Source organism: Rhinatrema bivittatum, chromosome 19, assembly GCF_901001135.1.
Source record: "Rhinatrema bivittatum chromosome 19, aRhiBiv1.1, whole genome shotgun sequence".
NCBI classification, from domain to species: Eukaryota; Metazoa; Chordata; class Amphibia; order Gymnophiona; family Rhinatrematidae; genus Rhinatrema; species Rhinatrema bivittatum.
The window spans coordinates 21551214-21572586 of NC_042633.1; the positions used below are offsets into that span (position 1 = coordinate 21551214).

The 21373-nt window shown below is 51.6% G+C and overlaps 1 protein-coding gene across 1 annotated transcript in view; it reads left to right on the plus strand.

Annotated features, from left to right (window-relative positions):
• Nucleotides 1–470: 470 nt before the first annotated feature.
• The window catches only part of GRIN2D (glutamate ionotropic receptor NMDA type subunit 2D), a 47486-nt gene continuing 26583 nt past the window's right edge, over nt 471–21373 (plus strand). The window contains exons 1-7 of the mRNA XM_029584443.1: nt 471–848; nt 3269–3861; nt 10214–10328; nt 12924–13135; nt 15208–15376; nt 19544–19697; nt 20842–20967. Coding sequence (XP_029440303.1) covers nt 471–848; nt 3269–3861; nt 10214–10328; nt 12924–13135; nt 15208–15376; nt 19544–19697; nt 20842–20967 — 1747 coding nt within the window. The remainder of the gene's footprint in view (nt 849–3268; nt 3862–10213; nt 10329–12923; nt 13136–15207; nt 15377–19543; nt 19698–20841; nt 20968–21373) is intronic.

Consider the following 21373-nt stretch of genomic DNA (forward strand, 5'->3'; position numbering starts at 1 on the left):
ACTCAGGGGTGGGAGAAGGAATGCTGGTTGTCACAGGCTGGGCATGTGGAGCGCTGAGAGGTGTGGGAGGTTTAGACATCTGGGCACCTCTGCGTGTATCATGTAAGAGAGCGGGCATCCTGGCACCAAAGCAGCACAGAGGCCTGAGTTGCAGGGGATTATGAGAAGTGAACATGACTCTTTCTGCTGGTGGCTGTATGAGAGAGGGGGGGGTTCCTCTTTTTATCTCACGTGCATGATTGCAGATAATAATTTTTGGCTCTTTTACTGCAATTTGTTCTGTGATCTTAACAGCTGCATTCTGTCTTTGCCCTTTGCCTCCTCCTCTCTCTCCCTTTTTGCTACCCTTCACCCACTTCCCACTTTTCCCCTCTTCCTCTCTTCTCCCCCTCGCTGCAGAGTGAGCGCCCCGACTCTCCGAGATGAGCCTGCCCCCCCATGCGACCTCTGCCCCTGCCTCCGCAGCTAGGATGCTCTTCCTGCTGGCCCTGGGATGCGCCAGCCCCTTCGTGCCCATGCGTCGCGAGGACGGTCCCCGCTCCCTCAACGTGGCCGTGGTCTTCAGCGGCGGCTCCTATCCACCAGAGAGCACCCGCTTCACCCCGGACACTTTCCGCAACTTCTCCATGGAGGTCCACCCGGTCTCGGTGCTTTTGAACGACACCAACCCTCGCAGCCTGATTGTGCAGATCTGCGATGTGCTCTCGAGCCTGCGCATCCACGGCGTGGTCTTCGAGGACGATGCCCGCACCGAGGCCGTGGCACAGATCTTGGACTTCATCTCTGCCCAGACCTCCATGCCCATCATCGGGATCAAGGGGGGCTCGGCCATTGTACTGACCCCCAAGGTGAGAGGAGGAGGTGGTGGGGATGGGGAGGAGAAGGGATGGAGAAGGACATGGGAAGAGGTCGGAGAAAAACCCGGCCTTCGACCTTCGAAGGCAAATCACTCACTTTTGGCACCAGAAGTGAGTGCCACGCCTCTGAGCGCTCCGAGTCTGGCGCCTTGACCGGGAACCCTATGTCAGAGCTCTTCCTGGGGCTGTCATTCCCCTCTGAGCTTCTTTCTTGTTTTCTCATCCAATGATCTCTCCCTCTGTCTTTCACTGTCTCTTCCTCCTTTCAATTATTTCTTCGCACCTTCCCCAATTCTCGCTTCCTTTTTATCTTTTGCAAGCGCTGCATCCATCCCAGTTCTCTCGCCACCCCTGATTTGCCTTGGCATGCTGCCCCTTTCTCCAGCCCTGCACTGTCTGGGTATCCAGCTCTGGTCTCTAGTCCTGCCCTGCCTCTCTGGCCAGCCCCTGTCTCCGGCCTGCACCTTGGTCCCATCTTCAGTCTAAGCCCTGCCAGCCACCAGTACCCAAGGGCTCAACCTGCGGGGGAGGTGGCTGCTATAGGCGGACGATCCTCTCTGCCCTGCCTGTGGGGGGGGGGGGGTCCCCAGCTCTAGCCAGACCCTCAGTTGTGACATTACCTTTTCATGCCATTCTTTCTCCCAATTTCCCCCTCTCCCTTTCCCTCTCTTTCCAACATGTCTCCAATCTATTTCCATTTCTCCCCCTCCCTCCCTCCCCGAGGCTCACTCTGCTTCTTACCCAGCTCAACCAGAGCAAGCCCACCCTGCCTTGGTTCTGCCCCATTGGAGTTAAGGAGAAGTATTCCTGATTTTCACTGAGCAGAATGGGAATCTCCATATCCAGCCAGGCCATGGAGCCTAAGTAAGACTGGGTGAGGTGGTATTCACTGAAAGAAGTAGCTACAGCAGTCAGGGGGAGTGAGGGGTAAAGCCTGGGAGGGGCACAGAGGATCCTCAGGGTGGGGGATTGAGGGGTAAAGCCTGGGAGGGGCACAGAGGATCCTCAGGGGTGGGGGAGTGAGGGGTAAAGCCCGGGATGGGCACAGAGGATTCTCAGGGGTGGGGGAGTGAGGGGTAAAGCCCTGGAGGGACACAGAGGATCCTCAGGGGTGGGGGAGTGAGGGGTAAAGCCTGGGAGGGGCACAGGGGATCCTCAGGGGTGGGGGAGTGAGGGGTAAAGCCTGGGAGGGGCACTGAGGATCCTCAGGGGTGGGGGAGTGAGGGGTAAAGCCTGGGAGGGGCACAGAGGATCCTGAGGGGTTGGGGGAGTGAGGGGTAAAGCCTGGGAGGGGCACAGAGGATCCTCAGGGGTGGGGGAGTGAGGGGTAAAGCCCGGGAGGGGCACAGAGGATCCTCAGGGGTTGGGGGAGTGAGGGGTAAAGCCCGGGAGGGGCACAGAGGATCCTCAGGGTGGGGGAGGGAGGGGTAAAGCCCGGGAGGGGCACAGAGGATCCTCAGGGGTTGGGGGAGTGAGGGGTAAAGCCCGGGAGGGGCACAGAGGATCCTCAGGGTGGGGGAGTGAGGGGTAAAGCCTGGGAGGGGCACTGAGGATCCTCAGGGGTGGGGGAGTGAGGGGTAAAGCCCGGGAGGGGCACAGAGGATCCTCAGGGGTGGGGGAGTGAGGGGTAAAGCCTGGGAGGGGCTCAGAGGATCCTCAGGGGTGGGGGAGTGAGGGGTAAAGCCTGGGAGGGGCTCAGAGGATCCTCAGGGGTGGGGGAGTGAGGGGTGAAGCCACAGATCAGGTGGGGTCCGCAGTGTTGCAGCAGGAAGGGAGGACAGGCAGGGCCATTTCTGCTAGCGTGGACTGTTTCCATCTTCAAACTCTTGGTCTACCTCTCTGTCTTTGGCCACAAGAGTTGAACTCCATTGATATGGCACACATGGCATTGCAAGCAAATGTTTCTCTTCTGGTTTATTCTCCCTCCTTTCCCTTCCTGTTCAGGAAGGCTCCTCTGGTTTCCACCGTGGAAAAGGAGGTCTTGCTAGGGACCTCTCTACTTTACCCTACAAGCCTGGGAGCTCCAGTTTCCCACCAACTCCCCGCCCTTTAAAAGCACAAAGGCCAAATGCATAGAATATTTCCACCTCTCAAAACCTCCCCCGGCTCGTCCCCAAATGGCAACAATAGCCCGCAAGCAGGCAGATGGTGCCGGGTGGTAGAGGGCCTTGAGGGGACACTTCGCTCTGCCAGAGAGTGGTCTGGTTGTGGACTTCAGATCCAGGAAGGGGAGCGAGGGAGGACAAGTGAGTTTATCGCCCACAAGCTCCTATGGATAGCGTACGTTCCGGCTCTTGAAAAGTTGGAAAGCTTACTCTGGCTATTCTCTCTCCCTCATGCCTGCCCCCTCCCTCTCCCGTTCTCCTTTTTCTTCATTGTCCCCTGTCCCTCCCTCTTGCCACCTCCTACAGGAGAAGGGCTCCACCTTCCTCCAGCTGGGATCCTCCACGGAGCAGCAACTGCAGGTCATCTTTGAGGTGCTGGAGGAGTACGACTGGACGGCCTTCGCCGTGATCACCACCCTTTTCCCGGGCCACGAGGACTTCGTGGAGTACATCGAGCTGTTGACAGAAGGCAGCTTCATCGGCTGGGAGCACCGCGGTGTGCTGACCCTCAACCTCACCGAGGACCCCGGCGGGGCCAGGCTGAAGCGCCAGCTGCGGGAGATCAACGCCCAGGTCCGCCTGCTCTACTGTTCCCGGGAGGAAGCCGATGGCGTCTTCCGGGCTGCCCGGGAAGCCGGTCTCACCGGGCCCGGTTACATCTGGTTCATGGTGGGCACCAACCTGGGCGGCACCAGCTACATGCCCGAGAACCTGCCTGTGGGCCTCTTTACTGTGCTCTCAGCCGGCTGGAAGGACGACCTCCTCCGCCGAGTCCAGAATGGCGTGGCCATCATTGCCAAGGGGGCTGAGGCCCTCTTCAGGGACTACGGCTTCATCCCTGAGTTTAACAACGACTGCCGAGCGCCCAATCTGACGCACCTGAACGAGAACCTGCACAGGTGAGATGGGGAGGGGGGGGGGGGAATCGACGCTGTTTCCCACGTCTGGTGGCGTTACTCGCTGCGTTGCATGCTGGGACTTGTAGTTGGGAGACCAGGCGCTGTGAGGGGACGTTCCAGAGGGGATCCAGCCAGGGGATGGGGGAGGGGGAGTGGGTTAGCTGGCTAAATCTCCGGGGGGGGGGGGGCAGTTAAACATAGCCAACTGTTTGCACTAAATGTATGTGTTACTGAAAACGCCACTTGTTTTTTTTGGGGGGGAGAAATAACAGTGACCAAGTGCACAGGTACCTTTGTCCTCCGCATACCTATTAGCTGAATTTTTAAAGGGAACTTACCTGTCCTCTTTGCTTCTAGGCGGCTTTAGTGAAATTTGCTCCCTTCATCCACCCAGGCCCCAGTTTACCCCCATCGTAATTGCGTTTACGGTGCTTCCCTGCTTTGGAAGCTTTGTGCGAGGTCGGGCTTTGCCAGAAACTTGTCCCCATCTCCCTCACCCCCCCCCCCCCCAGGGGTGGCTACCAGTTTCGGAAGCCCAACGACTGGAGAAAGAGAAGCTGAAGCCTGTGACATTAGGACGCCTGGCCGGAAAGCCACTGGTTGCAAGCTGGGAGCTTGCTCACCTCCCTGCCGCTAGGACCTGGGAGGGAGGGGACCCGCTCGGAGTAAAGCTGCAGGGCCCCAGTGTAGCTCGCTCTGCAGGCGAAGAGCGAATGTTACAAGGGGGGGGGGGGGAAAAAAAACCCCTAACAAATCAATAGCATGTTATTACTCGCTGCTAAACCACTAAATCGTGTGCAGTGAGAGCTATTTCGTGTTCTTCCACTTGGCCTGAAGAAGAACTCGGTTTTGTTAAAAAAAAAAAAATAATAATAATAATAATTTAATGAATGAGAGCAAAGTAAAATCTCTTTCTCTCTCTTTCGGATTCTGGAAACCTTCCAGACCAGGCAGTTTGTCCCTGTGCTGCCAAAGTAATATGCGAAGTGGTAGAAGGAAAGAATTCCAGATTTCAGAAAGGACAGCGAGAAGGACGGTTCCCAGGGTTCTGGAGCTGACTGATCTAGATCGTCCGTGCTCAGATCCCGGTTCTGACCCCGCAGGTCCTGCGGCTCCGGTTGCTGTTTCTCCTCTTTCCTCCAGGATCAGACGCAGTTTGTCCTGCTCCTTCCTGGCTGGGACGTCCTGGATTTTCTCAGTGCAGGAGGAAATGCATTTCTGCTTCTCTTTCCCCGGGGCTGCACTACAGGCAGAATTGGGCTTCTGGGGGTTTCCTGCTCACTTTCTGTCTGCACCTTTCTCATTCTTATTCTGTGTTGGGTGAGGGTCTGTCCGTGTCCTGCGTGGGTGAGGGAGGTGAGGGAGGCTGCTAGCGTAGAGTTTCTGTCACAGTCCGGCTGGTTCTATTTCCCAGTAGGAGGCGTATTGGGGTTCTAGGTCCCGGTGCTGCCTTTTCCTAGGTAGGGCGTTGCTGGGTGAGTGCTGGCAGTTAGTGCTGTTATGGTGGGGCAGGTTTGCTGTGCAGGTGCTGAGGGTGTATTTTGCAGGGTTTTGTGTTGGGTCACAGAGTGTCTGTAGTGAAGAGAGTTTGTGTTGCTGGGTGAGTGCTGGCAGTTAGTGCTGTTATGGTGGGGCAGGTTTGCTGTGCAGGTACTGAGGGTGTTTTTAGCAGGGTTTTGTGTTGGGTCACAGAGTGTCTGTAGTGGAGAGAGTTTGTGTTGCTGGGTGAGTGCTGGCAGTTAGTGCTGTTATGGTGGGGCAGGTTTGCTGTGCAGGTGCTGAGGGTGTATTTTGCAGGGTTTTGTGTTGGGTCACAGAGTGTCTGTAGTGGAGAGAGTTTGTGTTGCTGGGTGAGTGCTGGCAGTTAGTGCTGTTATGGTGGGGCAGGTTTGCTGTGCAGGTGCTGAGGGTGTATTTTGCAGGGTTTTGTGTTGGGTCACAGAGTGTCTGTAGTGGAGAGAGTTTGTGTTGCTGGGTGAGTGCTGGCAGTTAGTGCTGTTATGGTGGGGCAGGTTTGCTGTGCGGGTGCTGAGGGTGTATTTTGCAGGGTTTTGTGTTGGGTCACAGAGTGTCTGTAGTGGAGGGAGTTTGTGTTGCTGGGTGAGTGCTGGCAGTTAGTGCTGTTATGGTGGGGCAGGTTTGCTCTGCAGGTGCTGAGGGTGTATTTTGCAGGGTTTTGTGTTGGGTCACAGAGTGTCTGTAGTGGAGAGAGTTTGTGTTACTGGGTGAGTGCTGGCAGTTAGTGCTGTTATGGTGGGGCAGGTTTGCTCTGCAGGTGCTGAGGGTGTATTTTGCAGGGGTTTGTGTTGGGTCACAGAGTGTCTGTAGTGGAGAGAGTTTGTGTTACTGGGTGAGTGCTGGCAGTTAGTGCTGTTATGGTGGGGCAGCTTTGCTCTGCAGGTGCTGCGGGTGTTTCCCCCCCCCCCCCCCAGGGTTTTGTGTTGCGCTATAGAGAGATCCATATTCAGTGTCATTTATCCGCGTATGTTTGGCAGGTATATAGGAAGTGCCGTCAGACCAAGGTCCTTCGAGTCCAGCATCCCGTCTTCAACAGTGGCCAATTCCAACAAAAAAACGTCTGTTTCATGCTGCTCTCCCCAAGAAATATCTGGCTAGGAATTATTTATAAACCTGCCCTCTAGAAACGTGTGCAAACCATTTTTTTATACTCAGTTTTACCACTGGCCTTAACCACACTTACTGGTAACGAGACTGACAGCTTAATGGTGCATTGACTGGAAAAAAAAATACTTTCTTGGATTTGTTTTAAATCTGCTGCCTGTTTGTTTCAGGGAATGCCTTCCCCAGTCTTAGTTCTCTTCGATAGTTAGGGACCTTTGTTTAAAAATCAGTGGAAACGACTTTTCCACTGATTGTGTTTTGCTTCTGTGTGTTATATCAAAGCCATTTTTCCACTAATCTTTTTTTTTTTTGTTATAACATTGAAATTTCTAGGAAAAATGAAAGTCCCTATAGATAATAGAAATAACCTGTTCCACTCTACTCACGATTTTATAGATTTCTCTCATGTTCCCTCTCAGCCGTCTCTTTTCCAAGCTGAAGAGCCCTCGCCTGTGTAGCCTCTCATCATAGGGGAGACATTGCCTTTATCATTTTTCTCGCCCTCTTCTGCATCTTTTCTAGTTCTGCTGTATCTTGCTTGAGGTGAAGCAACCAGAACTGCATACAATCGTCAAGGTGCAGTCACACCATGGCTCGATACAGAGGCATTATGATATTCTCCATTTCATTCTCCATTCCTTTTCAGACCATTCCTAACATCGTTTGCTTTTTTGACCGCCGTCGCACACTGAGCCAAAGATTTCAATGCATTGTCCACAAGGACTCCATGAAGTGAATGGGTAGCACATTTAAAACAAATCAGAGAACGTATATTTTCACTTGCCACCCAGTTAAACTGTGGGATTTGTTGCTGGAGAAATGTGGTGAAAGCAGTTAGTGTAGCTGGGTTTTAAAAGGGTTTGGACAATGTTCCTGGAGGAAAAGTCCATAAACCACTATTAGCCATGCAGATTTGGAGAAAGCCACTGCTTATCCCGATTATGAGGAAGAAGGGCTGGGTCTGTTCTTTGGCATCCTGTCGAGTACTTGTGATCTGCATTGGCCACTGTTGGAGACAGGATGCTGGGCTCGTTGGAGCTTTGCCCTGACCCAGTATCGTGTTTCATATGTTCCTGGGTGGTGACCCCCAAGGGGAGGTGTCCTCGTTCTGCTTTGCATCCGTTGTTGGGAGCATCTCTGTGGATGCGGAGGGTCCGTTTGCAGTGCTTGGGATGCAGGGTTTCTATTGGGGTATAGTTCTGTATAGTTTGGGGTTAATATAGAATATAATGTTGTCTGGATTTATCATTAGATGTTTAAAAATTCAAATCTTTATTATTGCATCAACAAACTCAATTGTTTAAACTTTGATACATTTTTGATTTTGCATTTTTTTTATAAATGAGAGAAAAGACCTCAGAACTGGCAAAGTGTCTGTTCAAACCAGATGCTTGTGGGCCAGTAAGTTCAGTCACTGGTCTCATCCATCTCTCTTTTTTTCATTTTTTTAAAACACTGTCGTTTTTCCTCACATTGAAAAAGGTATTGCGCTCTTGTCTTTATGACATAGTTTAGTCCAGTTTTCAACAATATTTGTAAACGGTTTGATAATGATTCAAACAACTTATATTCAGCAACAAGCCCGACGTTTTCTTGAAATAAAGTACGTTGCATGCGGTCAAGTTTCAGCACTGAGTTATCATATCGATTAGAAAAAGTTCTGAAACATTCCCGACATCTCAAGAAAGGGGGAATGACACTTATCTGACTGCTTGTTTCAAGTTTGTCCTTTGCAAAACAAGTATGTGCCGGCGTGGACTCTGTCTTTATCAATCGCCGCCAACGTTAACGCTTCGCGAAAAAACGCTGCATCAGGGCGGATTAATGTCTTGATGTTCGGGCTCGATTCAAAATCAAACATGTATAAAAGTTTAAACAATTGAGTTTGTTGATGCAATAATAAAGATTTGAATGTTTAAACATCTAATGATAAATCCAGACAACATTATATTCTAGATTTACAGCTAGTTAATTGTCTATGCTATAATTGAAACTAGCTGTCCCTCATTTGCAGTTAGTTTTGGGTTAATGACAGGGCCCAGACTTCACTAGCGTATAAAAGGATAAGTCAAATGATTTTATCAAATCATTTAACTACTTTTAATTGGGGGGGGGAGGATTTTTCCGGTCAGGGGATTTCGAGGCTACCTAACCCCGGGATTCGTCATTCCGCTATATAATTATAGCGGAACGATGAGTCACGAAAAAAAAAGGGGCGAGGAGCGATACTGAGCCGGCGGCTGCATCGCGGTGGTGCGTTTTCGCCCGCCGTGGTTGCGGCCGCGCTGCCCACTGTCACCCCCTTAGCGCCAATAGAAAAGGTGTAGCTAATGTCAGCGATAATGTGTAAAACATTATTGCCCACAGCAGTAGCGGCGTCAACATTTATTAACCGCGCCCAAACCCCTCCCCTTTCCCTCAGGGGACGTTCTCCAAATTTAGACACAAAGGCACTCTATCAAATGCCAGCTAACAAGTTACTCGTTTCTGATATAGCAGCAGCTTTTACCCATCTGTGCCCCTGGGGGAAAGGCTCAGAGACTCGCTCCAGATGTTTTGAAGAAGTTGCCGGATGAGTTTTGGCCACGCTCAGCTGCTTAGATGTTAGGTGACAGCGTAGGCGGTGCCGGGTGACATTTTATTATTACATGCCTGGAAGAGACAGGAAAGTACAATGTGGGCTTTAGAAACACAGACTGGCACCGAGAGAGTCAGTGACAGAGCCGGGGATTAGAGCTGAGGCACAGGGAGATAAAGTGACTCCCCCAGGGTCACACACAGAGAGTCAGTGACAGAGCCGGGGATTAGAGCTGAGGCACAGGGAGATAAAGTGACTCCCCCCAGGGTCACACACACAGAGAGTCAGTGACAGAGCTGGGGATTAGAGCTGAGGTACAGGGAGATAAAGTGACTCCCCCCAGGGTAACACACAGAGAGTCAGTGACAGAGCCGGGGATTAGAGCTGAGGCACAGGGAGATAAAGTGACTCCCCCCAGGGTCACACACAGAGAGTCAGTGACAGAGCCGGGGATTAGAGCTGAGACACAGGGAGATAAAGTGACTCCCCCAGGGTAACACACAGAGAGTCAGTGACAGAGCCGGGGATGAGAGCTGAGGCACAGGGAGATAAAGTGACTCCCCCCAGGGTCACACACACAGAGAGTCAGTGACAGAGCTGGGGATTAGAGCTGAGGTACAGGGAGATAAAGTGACTCCCCCCAGGGTAACACACAGAGAGTCAGTGACAGAGCCGGGGATGAGAGCTGAGGCACAGGGAGATAAAGTGACTCCCCCCAGGGTAACACACAGAGAGTCAGTGACAGAGCCGGGGATTAGAGCTGAGGCACAGGGGATAAAGTGACTCCCCCCAGGGTCACACACACAGAGAGTCAGTGACAGAGCTGGGGATTAGAGCTGAGGCACAGGGGATAAAGTGACTCCCCCAGGGTCACACACAGAGAGTCAGTGACAGAGCCAGGGATTAGAGCTGAGGCACAGGGAGATAAAGTGACTCCCCCCAGGGTCACACACAGAGAGTCAGTGACAGAGCCAGGGATTAGAGCTGAGGCACAGGGAGATAAAGTGACTCCCCCCAGGGTCACACACAGAGAGTCAGTGACAGAGCCGGGGATTAGAGCTGAGGCACAGGGAGAGAGTTTGTGACTGCTATACTCATTGAAAACCTTGTTTGACCTCTGGGTTTGTTGGTGATTTCTCTCTCTCTCTGCAGATACTTCATGAACATCAGCTGGGGAGGGAAGGACTTTTCCTTTAACGAGGATGGCTACCTCATTAATCCCTCCCTTGTGGTCATTGCCCTGAGCAAAGAGCGGAGCTGGGAGCTGGTGAGTTACCATTCCTCTTTTGGCAAAGGAGCTTTATGCAGCAAAAGCCCCATTACTATTTGTCCTGTCCCCAGCAAGAGATGGAGGACAAGGGATCACCCGTCTGCTTGTCATCTCTTCTGTAAACATCTGTCCCTCTGTAATTACACGGCCGATGCAATAAAACGTATTCAGCCTAGTGCACAAGGTAACCCGTGGTTGGACCCGCGTTTTGGACGCGCTAGACCTAACGCTCGATGCAGTAAGGGGACTAGCATGCCCAAGTCGTGCGCCCAAGCAAGCGCGTAGCTTAGAACGCTCATCACATGTAAATGCCATGCAGATGAGGTCATTATCTATTACCCCCCCCCCCCCCCAATGCAAGAAATCGCCAGTCGAGCAACGCACCCCTTTTAATGCCAGCCCCGGAGCGGATGTCTTACTGCAAATCAAGAGCACATGAAAAAACCAAAAAACCACCCCCTGGTCTATGTGGTTCCTAGGACTTAATATGGTTGCGATACTTAAATTCTACTTCTGGCGGCGCGTGAAATTAGGGGGGAAATGTAAGGGCTTGATTACAAAACCAAAGGTTTTCTGGGCGCACAAGACAATATACATGCTGCAGGCATGCTTGCGTATTATGCGTGTGAGTCATCAGCGGTGGGGTAAAATGGATGGTCATGCTGAGCGCCCGTTTTCCTAGCCTGCGCACGGCCACGGTTGCCAGGCGCCCGATGCCTTGGCGTGCCAGGGGCGCACAATTTTCGCCCAGCGCATCCTTTTCAATGCGGCATTCCCTTAAAATAGAGTATTGTGCCCCCCAGGAGAGGTAGATGTAGGTGCGTTGCAAAAACGGGCGCCCAGTTTGGACGCATGCTTTCACGCGCGTGATATTGCATCGGCCTGTAAGACTTGCGACTTTCCACCAATTAGAAATGAGAGAAGGTTAGCAGGAACATGAGGTGCACAGTGCAAACTGTAACAAAGTGCTTGTTTGTACTGATAACTAGAAAGAGATTGGAAGGGTGGATATCAGTGAATCCTGAAAATATGGGGCTGGAAGGGCCCTCCAGATGTCACATAGAAACAATGGTAGATATGGACTGGAAGTGACCTCTGGAAGTCATTTAGAAATGTAGGTAGATGGGACTGGAACGGGAAGAGACCTCAGGAGATCATCTAGGAATGTAGGGAGATTGGGCTAGAAGGGACCTCAAGATGTCATTTAGAAATGGAGATAGATGGGGTTGGAGGGGACCTCAGGAGGTCATTTAGAAATGGAGATAGATGGGGTTGGAGGGGACCTCAGGAGGTCATTTAGAAATGGAGATAGATGGGGTTGGAGGGGACCTCAGGAGGTCATTTAGAAATGGAGATAGATGGGGTTGGAGGGGACCTCAGGAGGTCATTTAGAAATGGAGATAGATGGGGTTGGAGGGGACCTCAGGAGGTCATTTAGAAATGGAGATAGATGGTGCTGGAGGGGACCTCAGGAGGTCATTTAGAAATGGAGATAGATGGTGCTGGAGGGGACCTCAGGAGGATATTTAAAAATGGAGATAGATGGTGCTGGAGGGGACCTCAGAAGGTCATTTAAAAATATAGGTAGATGGGACTGGAAGGGACCTCAGGAGGTCATTTAGAAACATAGGTAGTTTGGACTGGAAGGGACCTCAAGTGTTATCTCCCACCTCCAATGTGGGAAGAAAAAGAAATTTTGGGGGAGACTGAGATGAGACGTTAGGAAAAACATTCTTAACTGTGAGAGAAGTTGAGCTCTGGAATACTTTACCCATGGGAGGGGGTGGGGTTTCCATCACTCGAGTTTCTTAAGAGCAGTCTAGACTAGGCCTGGACCTCTACATAAGCAACTGCTTACAGTGCCAGATTTTTAAGGCCCCACCAGATCCTGCCACCAGCACAAGCCCACAGGAAAAGCATGCCAGCAAGGATTCATTCAGCACCAGACCTTGAACGGAAAGAGGGTTGATGCAAGGCCTGTGAGCAGGGGTGCGCTCATAGGCCTCTGCAGTGGCCCCCACCCTTTCCAGGGTTTCCTTACAACTGGCCAGCTTGTGAGGGAGAAGAGAGCGGGACCGCTGCAGGGCATGTGAGCATGCACCAGCTCACAGCACCCGCATTGATCACCTTCCTATTGCTCTACCACAGACTGGAAGTGAGGATCTGGGGAGAGACCATAGGAAGGGGGAGGCAGGGGTGTGCAGAAGCAGGAGTGGTCCCCCTCCCCCCCTCCCCCCCTTCTCCAATCCCACTTTCCCCTGGGGGGAAGGGGGTTCCTTCCTTCTAGAGGGTGCCTACCTATGGGAACTAGAGCTCTGTATATGACACACGTCTATGTGGGAAGGCAGAGGGATGACCTTGATGACCTCTAGACACCCCTCCCACAGTTCTAGATGACTTCCTGATCTCCCTGCCAGTCCCATCTTTTTCTAAGTCTAGATGACCTCCTGAGGCTCCTTCCAGCCCCATCTCTATGTGGTTTCTTGAGAATTCTCTAGTGGCCAGAGGGAAGAAATTTATTGAGTGTTCCTGGCTTGTCCAGTAGGAGGCACTTCTCCAGCAGAACCTTAGATGGTCCTGTGTTCTCCACAGGTGGGGTTCTGGGAGCATGGAGACCTGCGGATGAAATACCCTGTGTGGTCACGCTATGGCAAGTTCCTGCAGCCCGTGGACGATGACCAGCACTTGACAGTGGCCACGCTGGAGGAGCGGCCATTCGTCATCGTGGAAGGCGTGGACCCCATGACGGGGACCTGCATCCGGGACTCTGTGCCCTGTCGGAAGCAGCTGAACAGAACAGAGAAGTAAGTGCATGTGAGCAGGCTGCAGTCTCCAGACTACCTCTGCCTCACCTCCAAGCCGCACCAATCTGAACAACCCTGGTTGCGCTCTTGCTGTGTTCGCTGTCCCGCTTCTCTCTTTGGCACATCCCTTCCCTTCTCTCTGCAGCCACCTGACTCTCTCTCATTGTGGTTTTTTTTTTTTCCTGTGCATTCCTCTGTCTCTCCTGCTTCACTCTGTTCCCCATCCCCTCCACCACCATCACCACCACTGACGGGTTACATTTACCTACCTAAATTCACAAGGCAGCCACATTTAACTGATCCAAAAAGAGACAGCTCCGGGAGAGTTTCTGGAGCGAGCTTATGGCCGCACAAATAGCAGTCATAAATCTAGTTGATCAGATTTTCAGCTGAAAACCTAATTGATTAGGTTCAACCGAATATATCCCTAAAGAAAAATGATCCAGTTATATCTGCTCAGTGGCGCTGCGCCCCCAGGTGGCAGAGAAGAAACACCATTCTGTTGGCTTGTTTCCCTCCCTTCCTACCCCTCACCTACCCACCCCAGTTCCTGCTTTTCTTAGGAAAATTATTTTGTATTTTATGACTGCTGTAATATGTATTTTACTATGCAATTTTTGTATTTTTTTTTGTGTAATCCGCCTTGAGGGTTAACAACAGACGGGAAATTAAATATTAAGTACATTGATAAATACATTTAGAGAGCGGGGGGGGGGATATTTTGCAGCGCTGCTCTACGAATCCCACCCATAACCTACCCGGCTTCGTGCTTTCCAGTCGTATCCTCACAATTATAACCCGACCTCTTGCTTGTTTTACCTCTTCGTGTCTTGTCTGTCTAACCGGACTAGTTTGCAAGCTCCAGGGAGCAGGGCTGTCTATTCCGTGGGTCTGTCTAGCGCTGTGTATGCCCGATAGCGATAGGCAAATGACTAATAATAATACATGTCACCATCTAAAACAGGACGGTCCCAGGAGGAAACTGAGCTGGGCTAGCACTGATTTTCAGGACGAGCCAGCTAATTTAGGTGGGCAAACCTCCGTGAAGCGTTTGTGGGCTTTGATCGAGCCCGGTAAATTTTGACTGGCTAGATTCAAGGCCTGCTTCAGACCACAACATAACCGTCTTAAGTAAGGTGCCTAGCAGAGCTTTGAAAAGCTACCCCAAAGGCATTTTAAAATGCATCGATATATATATTTTTTTTAGATCAGACAAGTAAATGGCTTCATTATCCCCCATGGAATTAAAGAGTTATGCAATTAACTAATTTCATTTCCTCAGCTCTACTGATAGCAGTGTCCAATTATTAATTTTCTTTTATCTTGAAAGAAGACCAGAGTGGCAAATTGAAAAAAGTGTGGCTGAATAGCAATCAAGAAATAACATTGTACAATATACATTCACACACATACACACATATATATATGTTTTAATTTCTGATTTTTTGCCTTATTAAGAGCACGTGCTATTCTCCTTAGCTCTGAGAAGGAGACCTTTATCGAGGCATTTCTAAAAGTGACCGGGGTGCCCCCCCGAGCTCAAGTCACAGCTCCTGTCCTCCCCACCACGCCCCCTCCCTCTAGCGACTGTGACTAGGTCTGAGTGGGGCTGTCATGCCCTGACATGATCAAAGATCAAGGCTCTCCAGCCTGCTAATGAGTTGCACTCGGGCAGAGCTGCGGGAGCTGATAGAACGGGTCGACCTTGCCTATGGTCGTGACCCAGCCCAAGCTGAGGAGACACTCTCAGGTTATCCACTGAAGTGGTAGCATGACTCCCTCACCCCACATCTGACCTCTTCCCTGGCTCTTCAGCCAATGCTCCTTTAATTTTCCCAGTAATTTTACCCTTCCATATCTGACGTGGGTGTCTCAAGGCACTGCTGTCTCCTGCCCTGAAGGCTCTCTTCAGCTGTCTGTGCTGTAGTAAAACCCGGCTTCTCCTCCCTTAGGTCTGAAAGTCTGGGCTTCCTTGCTGTAATCCTACAGTTGCTCATATAGATACATCTTGATCTTGTACTACCTAATGCATTTTTGTATTTCTGTCCTCCCCTTCCCCTTCCCCTCCCCAGTCACCTGAGTGATCCCATCATCTTCGTGAAGCAGTGCTGCAAGGGTTTTTGTATTGACATCCTCAAACGACTGGCAAAAACCATCGGTTTTACCTATGACCTCTACCTGGTCACCAATGGCAAGCACGGGAAGAAGATTGAGGGGGTGTGGAATGGCATGATCGGGGAGGTAAGCAAAACCCTTTCCATTTAGAAGTTTGATGCTGTTTCACTGGCTGCAACTGAAGGACCCTGTCTTGAAAGTTGTGGATCAGGGTCTTTACATGATTTGTCAGCATTCATGGTTCATTGGGTTGAGCGCCTGGTTTTTGTCTCTTTTGGTACACATCAAATCCTTTGTTCTTTATTGAGTGCGTAGTTCTTGGCTCCTGGTCAGATTCGTGGTTCTTGACTCCTTGTTAAGTTGGTCATTTTTGGCTCCTTATGGTTCTTGATTCCCTCTGAGTTGGTGGTTCACGGCTAAGTATTGAGCTGGTGGTTCTTTGCTTCTTGATAAGATGGTGATTCTTGGGTTCTTGCTGGGCTGCTTGTCGTTGGCTTCTTGTTGAGCTGGTGATTCTTGGTTCCCTATTGAGCTGGCTGTAATTGGCTTCTCATTGGGTTGGCAGTTCTTGGTTCCCTGTTGGGCTGGTTTTCATTGGCTTCTTGTTGAGCTGGTGGTTCTTGGTTGCCTGTTGAGCTGGTTGTAATTGGCTTCTTGTTGGGTTGGCAGTTCTTGGTTCCTTATTAGGCTGGTTGTCATTGGCTTCTTGTTGAGCTGGTGATTCTTAGCTCTCTGTTGGGCTGGTTTTCATTGGCTTTTTATTGAGCTGGTGGCTCTTTGCTTCTTGATAAGATGGTGATTCTTGGGTTCTTGCTGGGCTGCTTGTCGTTGGCTTCTTGTTGAGTTGGTGATTCTTGGTTCCCTATTGAGCTGGTTGTAATTGGCTTCTCATTGGGTTGGCAGTTCTTGGTTCCCTGTTGGGCTGGTTTTCATTGGCTTCTTGTTGAGCTGGTGGTTCTTGGTTGCCTGTTGAGCTGGTTGTAATTGGCTTCTCATTGGGTTGGCAGTTCTTGGTTCCCTGTTGGGCTGGTTTTCATTGGCTTCTTGTTGAGCTGGTGGTTCTTGGTTGCCTGTTGAGCTGGTTGTAATTGGCTTCTTGTTGGGTTGGCAGTTCTTGGTTCCCTATTAGGCTGGTTGCCATTGGCTTCTTGTTGAGCTGGTGATTCTTAGCTCTCTGTTGGGTTGGTTTTCATTGGCTTTTTATTGAGCTGGTGGTTCTTGATTCCCTGTTGAGCTGGTTGTTGTTGGCTTCTTGTTGAGCTGGTGATTCTTACTTCCTGTTGAGCTGGTTGTTGTTGACTTCTTGTTGAGCTGGTGGTTCTTGGTTCCCTGTTGAGCTGGTTGACATTGGCTTCTTGTTGAGCTGGTGGTTCTTGGTTTCCTGCTGGGCTGGCTGTCATTGGCTTTTTATTGAGCTGGTGGTTCTTAGTTCCCTGTTGAGCTGGTTGTTGTTGGCTTCTTGTTGAGCTGGTGGTTCTTGGTTTCCAGCTGGGCTGGTTGTCATTGGCTTTTTATTGAGCTAGTGGTTCTTGGTTCCAGGTTGAGCTGATGGTTATTGGTGCCCTGTTGAATTAATGGTTTTTAGGCACTTTGTTCAATTTGTTGACAGTATCTGACCAGCGGTGAATCTTCAAATATATAGATATAGATATAACTTTTTCTCAGCCATTAAGTTAAAATAAGCAGGTTGGTTTTCTTGGCCCAGCATCAGAAGCAATAACCAGCTGCTGGCCAAATGTAAGCAGGGCACCCCATGTAGATACCCCTAGTGCAGTCCTCCATAGGCAGGACAGCCTTGGCAGCAGTACAAGCGCTGACCTCTTGTTCCTCGCTGCTTGCACAGACTAACATAATACAAGTTTATAAGGTTCCTGAGCTCTCTCATAATTGAATTGCTGGGCTGGTTTGTGAGCTGTCCAAGCGGGTAACAAACGTTGAAGGAAAATTCAATTCCAAGGAAGTCCTGCAGCCTCATAAAAACACTTAAAAAGCATTGACTCCCTTCAGTTTAATATTGCAGGGGAAGAAGCACCTTCCATTACCCCTCATGCAGAAAAATCACACCCTCTTCCCCTCTTGCCCAGTGCTGAAAGGCCAATACCATACACAAAAAGAAATAAAGTGACTTCCCCCAGGGTCACACAGAGAGTCAGTGACAGAGCTGGGGATTAGAGCTGAGGCACAGGGAGATAAAGTGACTCCTCAGGGTCACACACAGAGAGTCAGTGACAGAGCCGGGGATTAGAGCTGAGGCTCAGGGAGATAAAGTGACTCCCCAGGGTCACACACAGAGAGTCAGTGACAGAGCCGGGGATTAGAGCTGAGGCTCAGGGAGATAAAGTGACTCCCCAGGGTCACACACAGAGAGTCAGTGACTGAGCCGGGGATTAGAGCTGAGGCACAGGGAGATAAAGTGACTCCCCCCCAGGGTCACATGCAGAGAGTCAGTGACAGAGCCGGGGATTAGAGCTGAGGCACAGGGAGATAAAGTGATTTCCCCCAGGGTCACACACAGAGAGTCAGTGACAGAGCCGGGGATTAGAGCTGAGGCACAGGGAGATAAAGTGACTCCCCCCAGGGTCACACACAGAGAGTCAGTGACAGAGCCGGGGATTAGAGCTGAGGCACAGGGAGATAAAGTGACTCCCCCCAGGGTCACACAGAGAGAATCAGTGACAGAGCCGGGGATTAGAGCTGAGGCACAGGGAGATAAAGTGACTCCCCCAGGGTCACACACACAGAGTCAGTGACAGAGCTGGGGATTAGAGCTGAGGCACAGGGAGATAAAGTGACTCCCCCCAGGGTCACACACAGAGAGTCAGTGACAGAGCCGGGGATTAGAGCTGAGGCACAGGGAGATAAAGTGACTCCCCCCAGGGTCACACAGAGAGAATCAGTGACAGAGCCGGGGATTAGAGCTGAGGCACAGGGAGATAAAGTGACTCCCCCAGGGTCACACACACAGAGTCAGTGATAGAGCTGGGGATTAGAGCTGAGGCACAGGGAGATAAAGTGACTTTCCCAGGATCACACACAGAGAGTCAGTGACAGAGCCGGGGATTAGAGCTGAGGCACAGGGAGATAAAGTGACTCCCCCAGGGTCACAGAGAGTCAGTGACAGAGCCGGGGATTAGAGCTGAGGCACAGGGAGATAAAGTGAGGGCCAAAGTAAGTCTTAAACCCATTTCTCTGGACTGCTGAATTTTAGTATTGCAGCTATTTTTTCTAAAATCTCATTTTGGAAACGTTGCTCTTCTGTGCTGTATTCAGGCTTTTTGTGTATCAGTGTGATACCTTGGTTTGCTCTTTAGCTGTCCATGCTGTATTCATGCTTTTCGGGTATCACTGTGACGCCTGCATGGGGGCTGTCTGAGATTAATGAGGGGGTTAGTAATAATCGGCTTTTTTTGCACCATAAGAGTCACGTCAAGGAATTCTGCAGCGTTGAGTTCTGCAGCGTTGAGACGGGGTTTTCCAGGCTAATGGGAAGCTGTCTGACAGATTTTAATTAGTTTGTAAATGGAGTTTTTTTTATTTTCCTTGCCCCGGATTGCCTTGTCACAAGCTGGAATGTTTCAATTCCACTTTCTGGAGGAGGTTTTCTTCCCCACTGATGCTTCTAATCCCCAGCTCTGCCACTGAATCTCTGTGTGTGACCCTGGGGGAGTCACTTTATCTCCCTGTGCCTCAGCTCTAATCCCCAGCTCTGCCACTGAATCTCTGTGTGTGACCCTGAGGGAGTCACTTTATCTCCCTGTACCTCAGCTCTAATCCCCGGCTCTGTCACTGACTCTCTGTGTGTGACCCTGGGGGGAGTCACTTTATCTCCCTGTACCTCAGCTCTAATCCCCTGCTCTGTCACTGACTCTCTGTGGGTGACCCTGGGGGAGTCACTTTATCTCCCTGTGCCTCAGCTCTAATCCCCAGCTCTGCCACTGAATCTCTGTGTGTGACCCTGGGGGAGTCACTTTATCTCCCTGTGCCTCAGCTCTAATCCCCGGCTCTGTCGCTGACTCTCTGTGTGTGACCCTGGGGGAGTCACTTTATCTCCCTGTGCCTCAGCTGTAATCCCCGGCTGTGTCACAGACTCTCTCCTGTACTACATATGTGTTGCCAGGACCCTGCACCCCAGTGGCTGCTACGTGCGTGTTTCTGATGCCAGCGTGCTTTGGCGAGCAGAGGAAATTAGCTGCATATTTCTTTACCCGTTGATCTGTTTTATTTTGATGGCAGGATGCGTGCCCCTGTCCCCCTTCTCTGATGAAGTCTATTTTGCTCTGAAATCTCCAACAGGTCTTCTATAAACGGGCAGACATGGCCATCGGCTCTCTGACCATCAACGAGGAACGCTCTGAAATCATTGACTTCTCGGTACCCTTCGTTGAAACCGGCATCAGTGTGATGGTGTCCAGAAGCAACGGCACGGTCTCGCCATCTGCCTTTCTAGGTGATGCAGCCGATGGGGCGGGGCATGCAGCTGGGTAGGAGGGGTCACAGCTGGGCATGATTGAATGGGAATGGGGTGTCAGTACTGGAGCGGCAGAGGGAGCTGCAGGGCAGGAATGAGGTGCCTTGCAGAACTGCATATGTGGAGGGGAGGTCTCAGTATTGGAATAACAGGGGGTACAGACGGGTGGGAGTGAGGTGCATTGGCAGAGCTGTGTCTGTGGGGGAGGGGGCTCAGCACTGGAAGAGCAGAGGGTGCAGAAAGGCAGGATTAAGGCGCTTTCTAATCTACTTAGAAATGATCCGGAAAAGGGAGTGAGGTGATCAGGTGACGCAAACTGATTCAAAGTGGTCAGATCTCAAGCTGATCATGAGGAGTTGCAAGAGGACCTTGCAAAAAATGGGAGATTGTGCGCCTAAATGGCCGCTGACATTTAATGTGAACAAAGTGCAAGGTGAGGCCTACAGGGAATGAAAATGCTGGGTTCAGTATCAGGTGGGGGGGCGGGGTGGAGAGGATTCTATACATGACCCACCCCTTTCGATCATATTCCCGGGGAGAGCCTAGAGCGCAGCCTTGTTGATAAACCTGAAAGACTTTGCAGCTGCCAGGGAATGGCAAGACCCAGGAAGGTGGGTGAGCCTCCTCTTTCAGGTGAAGAAAGGGCCAGAAGGCCGGGGGGGGGGGGAGAGAGACCGGGGGGGAGAGGAAAATGGAGCCGGGGGAGAAAGGTGAGGTAGTGGCCCCAGAGGTGCAACAGGCAAGCCAGAAGCGAGGACAGGGTGGGAAGGCGAGATGGGGAGAGAGGGCCAGAACGAGGTTGGCAGGGACAGGAGAGAAAGCAAGAGCAGAGGGGGAAGAGAGACGCGGCAAAGCTTGTCGCAGCCTGCCCCCCGGTGCATTCGCAGTGCTGCACCCCAGCGCATCGGGGAACAGGACGGGCAGGCGGAGGCCGCGCTCAGCCTGGCACTTAAGTCCCCGCGGTGCCCAGGGAACGTGGAGGAGAAAGGTTCCCTCGTCGGTGAGCTGGGCACACGCGATCCAGGTCGGGGGAGGCAGAGCCTCCCCGCCAGGCGGGGAATGAGATGGGGGAGACCCGCCGGCCTTGACGGAGTCTCTTTCTCTCTTGCTTTTGCTGCCCTAGAGCCCTACAGCCCCGCCGTCTGGGTGATGATGTTCGTGATGTGCCTGACCGTGGTCGCCATCACCGTCTTCGTCTTCGAATACTTCAGCCCGGTGGGCTACAACCGCAGCCTGGCCGCAAGCAAGCGTGAGTCCCGTCCCCCACCCCCACTCTTCCCCCTGCTCTTTCCGGCCCTCCCCCTTCAAACCTTCTCCTTTCCAGGCTCTTCGCCCATCCCGAGTCTTTTCCATTTCTTGCACCTTGGCCTTGGCTCGATGTTCTGGTCTCCGTTTCTCACCCTCTCCAGCTCCCTGTCCTCCTGTGTCCTGTTCCCCCGTCCCCCTCTCTCGCTCAGGCTTTGGGATTCAGGAAGCTTTCCTGGCCCGGCCATTTGCACGTGTTGCCAGGGTAACGGGCAGCGGAAAGGGCTCAGGGACATCGCTTGGGCGCCCAAATTGGCCCCTCTGGAAAACTCGTCCGGGACCGGGCCTCCGAAGTGTAGGCTCTTGGGAAGTGGGTGGCCCCAGGATTGGAAATCTCGGGAAAGGAACCG